The sequence below is a fragment of the Dendrobates tinctorius genome, unplaced genomic scaffold, assembly GCF_039654945.1.
Source record: "Dendrobates tinctorius isolate UK_male_01 unplaced genomic scaffold, ASM3965494v1 ptg000296l, whole genome shotgun sequence".
Classification (NCBI taxonomy): Eukaryota; Metazoa; Chordata; class Amphibia; order Anura; family Dendrobatidae; genus Dendrobates; species Dendrobates tinctorius.
In genome coordinates, this window is record NW_027361963.1 from 3,400,558 (window position 1) to 3,411,545 (window position 10,988).

A 10,988-nucleotide genomic window follows, 5' to 3' on the forward strand; every position below is an offset into this window, starting at 1 on the left:
CTGCGCATGTGCCCGCCATTTTGTAAGATGGCGGCGCCCATGGAGAGAAGACGGAGGGACACCGGGAGGTACCGGGGGGGCTATAGGGGGCGATCGGAAGGCAGGAGGAAGTGGGGGAAGCGGAGGGGGAGCAGATTATTGCAGCGGCTACCGATCGCCGCCTCAGTGGGTGGCGGCAGCACATCGCGCTGCCAGCTGGGTGGGGGGGTCGGATCACGATCTCCAGCCATGTCCGAAGCTATTGCAGCATCGGCCATGGTTGGATAGTATTATTTCATCAAATTTCATTGATGAAATATTACTATCGCTCTGATTGGCTGTTTCACTTTTAACAGCCAATCAGAGCGATCGTAGCCACGCGGGGGTGAAGCCACCGCCCCTGTGGTAAAGTACACATCCCCCTGTATCTGCAGGTTGGGTGACCTTTCAGTGACCCCGGTCACCCGACCCGCAGGGGGGCTTTAAACTCATGACGCCACATAGGCGTCACTGGTCATAATGGCACAGGTATTCATGACGCCTATGTGGCGTCATTGGTCGGGAAGGGGTTAAAGACTCTAGATACGTTGATCTCTGGGATGGATCCCAAATTTGAAAAAGTCTCAGCTGTGGCGCTCCAAGACCAGAAAGTTTCTGGGGGTACTTTTGGACTCTGCAAGACAAATGTCCTTCCTTCCAGACGACCACCGTCTGTCCCTAGTGTCAAAGGTCAGGATGTTCAGGGACATGAGGTCCCCTATACTCCAGGAAGGCATGTCGATATTGGGCTCTATGACAGCGTCTATACAATCGGTAGCCTGGGCTCAAGCCCACTCCAGAATCCTTTAGACTCACATCTTAGAGAACTGGAACGGTCATCCCGGTACTCTGAACAAGAAAGTGCACACGCCAGGTCGAGTAAGAGCCTCCTTAGCATGGTGGATGAACTCCAGAAACCTCTGCAGAGGCATAAGTTGGAACCAGTTCCCACTGACTACAGTCACGTCAGATGCCAGCAGAAGGGGCTGGGGGGGCCATGGTAAATCATATTCCGTTCCAGGGACTCTGGGACCAGACAATGAGTGAAAAATCATCCAATTTCAGGGAACTGAAGGCTGTGGAAGAAGCCCTTCTGGCGGCCAGTTGCCAGATTGCTGGACAGCACATCCGAATATATTCGGACAACATGACCACAGTTGCTCATATCAAGCACCAAGGGCAGTACAAAATTCAGCAACCTAAAAAGGATCTCCGCTCGAATGTTTTGTTGGGCCGAAAAACACCTATTTTTCCTGAAGGCGGTCCATCTTAAGGGCACTTCCAACATATAGGCAGACTATTTAAGTCTAAAGTCACAAAATGGCCCAGTATATAATACAATCTATATACAATGAATACACCACAGAAACCAATTCTTACTTTTGTGGTAACAACATGACAGACGTTGACCCCACACAATGATGTATATGTCTTTAAATTTTTAAATTTTATTAGACATAAGAGTACAACATTACACACAAATATACACAATAGAAGTGCTGGAACATAAAATAGAAAAGGGACTAAAGTCCATGGAATCCCACACTGCGGCATCAAAAATAACCACCCACCTTTGGTGGGGTTATACAAGAGGGACAAAAACAGTTATATCATCTTTATCAAAATGAGATTACATATTTTAGGATACAACGTTGCAATTGTTTGTATTGCTGCGCAAAAAACACAGTTTTATGAGACAAAAGCTGCCCACAGTTAGTATCAAGCTACAAAAAATAGGCCATAATCACCACAGTAAGGCATAAATCCTGTAGTGCCCCCTATAGCATTACCCCCATCGGAGGCCAAATTTTCATACATGAATAAGAAGCAGTGCGAAACGCGCATCGGGGCAGAGGGACGACCAGGCATCTCCACTGGCACATTCTGGTATGGAACTGTCTAGCCTTTATTCATGTATGATAATTTGGCCTCCAATACAAACAATTGCAACGTTGTATCCTAAAATATGTAATCTCATTTTGATAAAGATGATATAACTGTAGTGGTTTTTGTCCCTCTTGTATAACCCCACTTTGGTGGGTGGTTATTTTTGATGCCGCAATGTGGGATTCCATGGACTTTAGTCCCTTTTCTATTTTATGTTCCAGCACTTCTATTGTGTATATTTGTGTGTAATGTTGTACTCTTATGTCTAATAAAATTTAAAATTTTAAAGATATATACATCATTGTGTGGGGTCAATGTCTGTCATGTTGTTACCACAAAAGTAAGAAAAGACTATTTAAGTCGCCAGGAAATCCACCCGGGGAATGGATTCTAAACAACCGAAGCTTCAAAATGCTGGTAGACAGGTGGGGCCTACCGGAAATTGATCTTTTTGCTTCTCATCAAAACGTGCAGGTCGAAGCCTTCTCCCTAAACCCCAGGGACAATTACAGGGGTGTGGATGCCATAGCCCAGAATTGGGACTTCCACCTGGCCTATGCCTTCCCACCAATTCCAATTCTGGCAACAGTTTTGAGGAAGATCCGAGAACACCGGACCCCGACTATCTTGGTAGCCCCGTTTTGGCCTAAAAAGTTGGTTTAACTTGATCACCGAGATGCAAGTAGATGGCCCGGTTCTCTTACCTGTAGAAGACAACCCCCTCTTGCAGGGGCCCATTCTTCACTCAAATTCTCAGAAGTGGAATCTAGCGGCGTGGTTACTGAGGCCCAAGTACTGAAAGCCAAAGAGTTGTCAGACCCAGTAATTGCTACCCTGCAAAAATCCAGGAAGCCAGTAACCAACGCTATCTACACTAAAATTTGGAAAAAAAATGTATCCTTCTGTCTACCTAACTTACCGGATCCGCTAAGCCCAAATATGTCGCAAACTCTGGATTTTTCACAAAAAGGCTTAGAGATCAGCCTTAGGCCTAGCACCCTAAAGGTCCAGGTCTCAGCTCTCTTTTTGACCAGGATCTAGCAGGGCATCGCTGGATCAAGAGTTTCATGACTTTGGCCATCAGAATGAACCCTAAGAAACAGTTGATAGTCCCTCCATGCGATCTGAACTTGGTGCTCCAGGGGCTCACAGGTCCACCCTTTGAACCTTTGTCTTCCTGTTCTCCTCAAATCCTGGCATACAAAGTCTTCTTGGTAGCCATAACCACGGCTAGGACAGTAGGCGAATTACAAGCCCTATCAATAAGGGAACCTTATTTGCTTGTTAGAGACGACTCAATAGTCCTTCATCTCGATCCTTCCTTCCCAAAGTAGTCTCTGAGTTCCACCGTTCCCAAGAAATCGTCCTACCATCATTTTGCCAAAATCCAGCAAACACTAAGGAGGAAAAATTCCATACTCTTGATGTCCAACACATTGTCCTGCATTACTTGAAGCAAACCCATCCTTGCACAGTTGATCAGAACCTCTTTGTCCATCCCTCAAGTCAAAACAAGGGGAAAAAGGTGGCAAAGAGCACTATCGCCAATTGGATTAAAAAAGTGATAGCAGAAGCATATATCACTCAAAATATGTCTCCCCTAGTGGGGATCAAGGCCCATTCAACCAGGTCCACATCAGTCTCCTGGGCAGAAAAAGCAGGTGCATCTACAGAGCAGATCTGCAGGGCAGCAACGTGGTCCTCACTGCATACTTTCTCAAAACATTATAGACTGGACGTATCACCAGTAGGGATCTATTCTTTGGCAGAAAAGTTCTCCAGGCCATTGTCCCTCCCTAGTGCAAAATTAGCTGGTATGCCTCCATATGCCGTCGTGGAAGGTGACTAGAGAAAATAGAATTAGACTTACCGGTTATTCGGTTTCTAGGAACCTTCCACGACGGCACTAATTCCCACCCTATACTCTGGATAAAATCTGGGAATCAGAAGGTAAACTGGTGCTAGGGTCTCAGTTATACGTCACTGTAAAGTGGGAGGGACTTTTAACCTCTCTGTTTCCTGTCCCCCATCAGGGTTAAGAGGCAACCTCCGTTTACCGTCGTGGAAGGTTCCTAGAAACCGAATTACCGGTAAGTCTAATTTTATTTTTTTTATTTTTCATTTACTGTACTTGTATTTAAAATAAAGAGCAGTGTAGCTCCTTCTTGCTTTCACAAAAAGTAAAAAAGAGTTTAATAAAAAAATAAAAATTGCTCCAAAAACTGTCCGTAGTATAATTTCACCAAGTTCACTTTAAAATTGTGGGTTATGTCACACAGGAAAGCACAACATGCAATACAGAGGTGTTTGAGGTTCTGTTTAAAAAAAAAAAAGGTGTATACAAATGGGGAATGCAGAAATTGGGTATTTAAAATTTTACCAGGGTTTTTAAAACATAGCATCTGTGGTCAATAGATCTTCAAGTGGGGGTTTAGGGATTTCAAGTTTGATGGAGGGTATTGGGTGTTTGTAAGGTATAGGTTTGGTTTTTTTGGGGGGAAATACTGGAGGTGGAGGGATTTCCAGCTTGTGCATCGTGCATATCAAGTTGGAAGGAGAGTATTGGGTGTTTGCAAGGTACTACTTTGGTGGCTGTGTTAGGTTTGGGTTTTATGGGGAAATACAGGAAGGGGAGGGTCATGTCTGCTTGCGCATAGTGCATATCAACCTTTAAATTACAGAGGGGGTGGTTTAGAAACCTACTGAAGTATTTGCATTTTTGATTTTGGGGGGGCATAGGGGGAGTTTTTTTGAGGGTAGAGGGATTGAAATCCAAATGGCTCTGGAGCTACCTTTTTATTTTCTAATTCAGTGGACAACACATAAATAATCAGTATAATAGCTAACAATTGTCTTTATACTTGCAGATCCTACAAAAAAAGTGTGGGTGAAAGCCAGGCCAGCAGGACCCAGTGGGAGTCGTGATGTAAGTATAAAGGCCAGAAAGCTAAATATATAATATGTATAGTAGGTAACAATTGTCTTTATACTTGCAGATACTTCGAGACAACAGGCCATGTCTCCTTCTGGGAGCCCTCCCTCACAGCGTCGGTGATCTGAGGTAATTTCAAATTTATATTTTAATTTTTGGTGATGGTAAAAATTTTTTGTAACCATTTAATGCATTAATTCTGGTTTCACAGGAAGCTGCAGCATCAGAGGGGCTTCCAGAAGGAGATGGACGGGGTGGAGAAATGCCAGGAGCGGGCGCGCAGAGTGTAAGTTTCGCAGAAACAGATCCTTACAATCACAGTCCACCCAACACATAAAAAAACAGATCATCACAGACATCACAGTACACATAATACATATGCCTACATCCAAGCACATATTTTTTTATAGTCTTCACATTCTGGGGTCCGGCATAGAGGTACTCCAAGCACCTCCCTGGGTTGACGTCGTGAGCATCGCGATGGTCAGCATAGAGTAAGTACCTCTCTTTTTATTATCTTTATAGTTCATGTGGATGATTTGAGTTTAATGTTTTTTTTTTGTTTTCTTTTTTAGCAGGCTTCACAGCGTGCTCCCGAAATCGGATGGTGGTCTGAATGTAGACCGCCTCATCAATGAGGTGCGGGAGACGCTGTGGAACATGGGGGACCGCCGCCATGCTGACCTTGTCGTGACCCATCGGCTCTAGGTGGAAGTTTGTTTTACAGTTGTGGACGACCGGGGGTACCTCGAAGCTCCGGCCCAGAATCAAGCGCATAAGTATTCACAGTTGAGTAAGTTATGTTGCAGGATGTAATGTGTTGTATACTAACCAATTTGTGCTTTCACTTTACAGGTGAAAGGGTTATCAAGCTGTGGTGGTCACTCAGGGATCGCTTCAAGAGGGAGATCAACAAAGAGATGCAGGCCCCGAGTGGATCGGCAGGATGCAGGAGCCAGTACAAGTATGCTAGAGCCCTGTCGTTCCTCCGGTCATCGATGGTGAGCAGAAGGTAAATCTTCCCCAACCCATTTATTAAGTCAAAATGTTTACATGTCTAACCTTAGTTTTTGGTTTCAGCCAGGGCAATGCAATATCAATATATTAATTCTTTTTTTATTCGATCGTCCATGACAGCACAACCTGAGGGGATCCGTCCTTCAGGAACAGGAACAACCTACAGATACTGGATCTCTCTGCCGCATTTGACACTGTGGATCACCAGCTCCTCCTCACTATGCTTCGCTCTATAGGCCTCAAGGACACAGCCCACTCCTGGTTCTCCTCCTACCTCTCTGACCGCTCCTTCACTGTATCTTTTGCTGGCTCCTCTTCCTCTCGTCCCCTTATTATCGGGGTCCTGCAGGGCTCAGTCCTAGGCCCCCTCCTCTTTTCTCTATACACTGCCCCTATTGGGCAAGCAATCAGCAGATTTGGGGTCCAGTATCATCTCTATGCTGATGACACCCAATTATACACTTCTTCCCATGATATCACCCCTTCCCTAATTCAAAATACGAAGGATTGTCTATCTGCTGTCTCTAACGTCATGTCCTCCCTCTATCTGAAACTAAATCTCTCCAAAACTGAACTTCTTGTGTTTCTCCCCTCTACTAACCTCACTCTACCTAACATCAAAATAACCCTGGAGGGTTCAACTATAACTCCCAAGCAGCATGCCCGCTGTCTTGGGGTCATATTCGACACCGTACTTTCCTTTACTCCCTATATCCGATCACTCACTTGCTCTTGTCACCTGCATCTTAAAAACATCTCCAGAATCCGACCTTTTCTCACCTTTGAAACTGCTAAGACTCTTACTGTTGCTCTTATTCATTCTCGTCTGGACTACTGCAACTCTCTTCTGATCAGTCTCCCTCTTACCAAACTTTCTCCTCTCCAATCCATCTTGAATGTGGCAACCAGGGTCATATTTCTGTCCAGCGGCTTCACCGATGCCTCCATCTTGTGCCAGCCATTACACTGGCTACCTATTCACTACAGGGTCCAGTATAACCTCATCTCTCCCACAAAACTCTCCACAGTTCTGCACCACCTTATATCTCATCTCTCATTTTTGTCTATCGCCCTACACGTGCCCTCCGTTCTACAAATGACCTAAGACTAACATCCTCCGTAATCCATACCTCGCACCTCCGCCTCCAAGACTTCTCTCGTGCTGCGCCAGTTCTCTGGAATGCACTTCCCCAGACAATCAGACTAATACCTAGCCCCAACCTATTCAAGAGCGCTTTGAAAACCCATCTCTTCAAACAAACCTACCACATCAACTACTCAGTAAACTAACTTTGCCCTGATCCCTCCTTCCAAATATTATTCTGAATCTGCACCATACTATTCATCTGTCTCCACACCCTCCATGCACACGATAACTGCACTTGATACTTGACTATTGTACTTAAACACACGGGCTGATGACTGGATCATGCAGCTTTATATTAAAATCCCTATTTATTATAATTGTCAGACCTGAAATAACAAGCACTTTTCACCTACTGTGTCCCTCCATTTCCTTGTAGACTGTAAGCTTGCGAGCAGGGACCTCACTCCTAATGTCACTGTTTAAATTGTCTTAACTTGTATTTAATCTATTGTCTGTACATGTCCCCGCTTAATTGTAAAGTGTTGCGGAATATGTTGGCGCTATATAAATAAAAACTATTATATTATTAAATAAATAAAAATTATTATATTATTATACATAAGGGTGGCACCTCTCCCATGCATCAGTTGGTTTCCTGTTGCTGGACAGGATTCCCTACAGATCGTGCCATATGAACGTTTAGGAAATTCCCAGGCCGGCTGTCCGACCCAGGTAGCGAGGGGTTCTCCTACCTCGGGCAGTGTGGAGTCCCTGGAAGCGCCGTGGTGGGTCCTGGTAGGGCTCCACGGAAGCGTGCGGAGCAGGTATGAATGGGGTCCAGAGGATGGCCGTTCCTTTTCCAGCGTTGGCAAGTATGTATTCCCCGGATCTCTGGGGTTCCTCCGGGTCTGCTCCCGGCAGCCATCCCCCATCCGGGCCGCCCTGTTGCGCCGGCCGGTGTGGCGTGGTGAGGGGCGGTCGGCTGCTGCACCGTTGTCGGCCTGCACGTCCCCGTGCGTTGCTGGAGGCCGAGAATGGGAGCCGGAAGTGACGCGGCAGGGCGGGCGAGGCCAGAGGCGCCGGGCCTGAAGTCAGATGCCGGCCGGCTTCTCCCTGTATGCCGCCGGGCCGCGGCAATATGGGTATCGGCGGCGGGGGGCGGCATGCAGCACCGTGGGGATTCCCGCTTGGGAGGTGGGTGGAGACGACTGCCCTGGTACACCCCTGCTAACCGGATGTCCGGGGGGGATAAGAGAAGCGCAGGAACGCTGCAGGGCTGTGGTTGGCCCAATGCAGCGGTAACCCAGCAGGAACAGGAGCAGGAGTGTTCCTCAGAGAGGTCCTGTGGTGCCCCTGAGGCTCAGTGGCCACAGAGGTACTGCACCTTCTCCTAAGGTGTAGTGCCCCACCATCCAGGTAAGGTGGGAACTCCTAACCACACTCCAGCACCTGCAACCCACACTACAGGGTAGTTCAGCAGAGCCACATTGCGGCTCTGTCCTTTCTCTTGGACTCCTCTATTCGGAGTCCTGGCAGAGCACCTTTGGTGGTTCCCTGCTTGGAACACTGGATGTGCTGGGAGGTGGGTGGCGTTAGATATAAAAGAGGGGGAAAGTGTAGAATTACAGTTCAGTCAGTAGGACAGTCAGTCAGGAGAGTCTGAGAATGGGTCAGTCTGACGGGAGGAGAGAGAAGGAAGAGATCCCTGGAAGAGGGATGGAAGAAGGAATGCTGCCGCTGCCTCAGTGATCTGAGCCAGCTGGCACAGGGGAAGGAACAGAAGGAGAAAGACGTAGAACTGTAACCTAAGTTTCCATAGGAGAGTGAAGGACAAGTACGGAACGAAGGAGAAGGGAACACAGAGGACGTGGGTTGGAAGAGAGCACCCTGCCTAAAGGTTCCAGCGCAAGGCCGGGGCCCGGTCCCCGAGGTTGTATGGACACTTATGGTTCTGCAGCAGACACTGGTGGAGTAGTTGGCTGTAAATGCACTACTCCCATCTAAGACTTGGGACACAACAGCAACACGGATAGAGAGCTGGGATCCAGGAGGTCCCCGAGCAGGCTACAGCTGTCTGTCATACAAGTGAAGTTCTTGGGAACATCTGTCAGGAAGCATTCCAGGGTAACTAAGTACTGGAGTGCTTCACACCACCAAGCGCTATAGAGGGGACGTTCAGGAAGGCACATGTTGGTGGAGTGTTGGAAGGGAGCATTCCATCTTGCCTGGAGGTTGGCTGAGTCTCTGCCCTGGAAGACATGGTACGGAGGCAGGCACCTGTGTGCACTACAAACTGTGAGTAAAGCTTTGGAACTACAGGCCTTGGTGTCCTCCACTTATTCTCGCGCCAACACAACCAGCACTGCTACATCTGAGTCTAAGCATCGACATTGCCTGCGTCTCTCTAACATCGCATCTACACTGCCCTGGGACTACAGCTCCACCTGTGGGGAGCTACACCATCTTTGCTGCACCATATCATCAGTCCCAGCGGATCTGCACGCAGCGTTGGCTTAACATCTCACTTGCCAAACACCACAGGTGGCGTCACCAACTATTCACCTAATCCATTACATTAAACCACCATTTTATTGGGCACCCAGGGCCACGGACCGGGTCACCGCCACCGCAGCACATCCCCCTGACACCGGCCCGGTACCGAGTACCCCACAGCCCTGGGAGGGCGATGCAGTCCCACCCAGGCTCCCAGCTGAAGAGTCGAGGACGAAGCACGCAGCCTGGCCGCAAGAGTTCCTCCAGACCGAAGGATCCAGCTCGCTCCCCCTGTGATCCGGTACCAATTCTTACTGCCGGGGTAAGAGATCTTCGTGAATGTACCCCTGATGCAGTATTCACCTTATATTTTGTCTCCTAGGGGAAGAAGTGCTCTGGTAAGAGGAAAAACAGGGAATGTTGCCTTTGCGGTGCTCCCTTGCCAGAAGCCTACCCTAAAAAATTATGTCAGCCATGAATGCGACAGATGGTGAGCAAAAACAGGAAAGGGAAAAAAATTGGATGGGGTAAAATATATATGCCCTTATGCTTTCCCCGCCGCTACTGGTGGCGGAGGAGACCCCTCACTTCACCACGAGCCTCAGGGAGATCATTAGGACCGAGATGAAGGATTCCCTAAAATCCCTATCCCAGGGCGAATCCTCGAAAAAGAGTAGAGCTGCAAAAGTCTCAGAATCGACTCCTCAGCTGCCCCGGGGAGAGGCGAATATTCCTCAGAGCCCACGACTTCCTCTTCGGCTTCATCTTCAGAAGAAGACTCTAACCGCTTTTGCTTTGCCCTTGATCAGATGGACCAGTTAGTCAAATCTGTAAGGTCCACCATGGGGATGGATGACGCTAAACCAGACCTGTCAGCACAGGATCTTATGTTCGGGGGCCTAGACCCAAAAAAGCGTAGGTCCTTCCCATTGAATGACAAGGTTAAAAACCTGGTAGATAGAGAATGGAAGAAGCCGGAAAAAAGGGGCTCCATACCACCGGCCTTTAAAAGGAGATACCCTTTCGATGACCCCTTGGTGGACAGATGAGACAAAGCATCGAAGCTCGACGTAGCCGTAGTTAAGGCTTCCAAAAAATCTTCCATCCCCTTTGATGACATGGCCTCTCTAAAGGATCCGCTGGATAAAAAGGCGCCAGCAAGTCAAACACATATACATGGTATTTTGCTTATACATCTACCATGAATTTATTCGGATTATAACTGCCTATCACCAACAACACATAAACTATACCAAAAAAAAGGTGAACACCAGGCCAAAATGACATATAAAAAATACAATTTTATTAAAGCATCTAATAAAAATCCAATCGACAGGTATACACTCACTGGCCACTTTATTAGGTACACCTGTCCAACTGTGTGTTAAGACTTAATTTCTAATCAGCCAATCACATGGCGGCAACTCAGTGCATTTAGGCATGTAGACATGGTCAAGACAATCTCCTGCAGTTCAAACCGAGCATCAGTATGGGGAAGTAAGGTGATTTGAGTGCCTTTGAACGTGGCATGATTGTTGGTGCCAGAAGGGCTGG

General features: G+C 47.4%; 1 protein-coding gene across 1 annotated transcript; it reads left to right on the top strand.

Moving 5' to 3' along the window:
- The first annotated feature begins 578 nt into the window (after nucleotides 1–578).
- LOC141073057 (uncharacterized) lies at nucleotides 579–7,498 on the top strand. Its single transcript, XM_073560374.1, has 8 exons — nucleotides 579–1,018; nucleotides 3,871–3,995; nucleotides 4,773–4,831; nucleotides 4,902–4,966; nucleotides 5,049–5,123; nucleotides 5,248–5,331; nucleotides 5,413–5,849; nucleotides 5,975–7,498. Exons 1-7 carry the CDS (start codon nucleotides 579–581, stop codon nucleotides 5,543–5,545), a joined length of 981 nt encoding a protein of 326 aa, XP_073416475.1. The 3' UTR covers nucleotides 5,546–5,849; nucleotides 5,975–7,498.
- The last annotated feature ends 3,490 nt before the right edge of the window (nucleotides 7,499–10,988 follow it).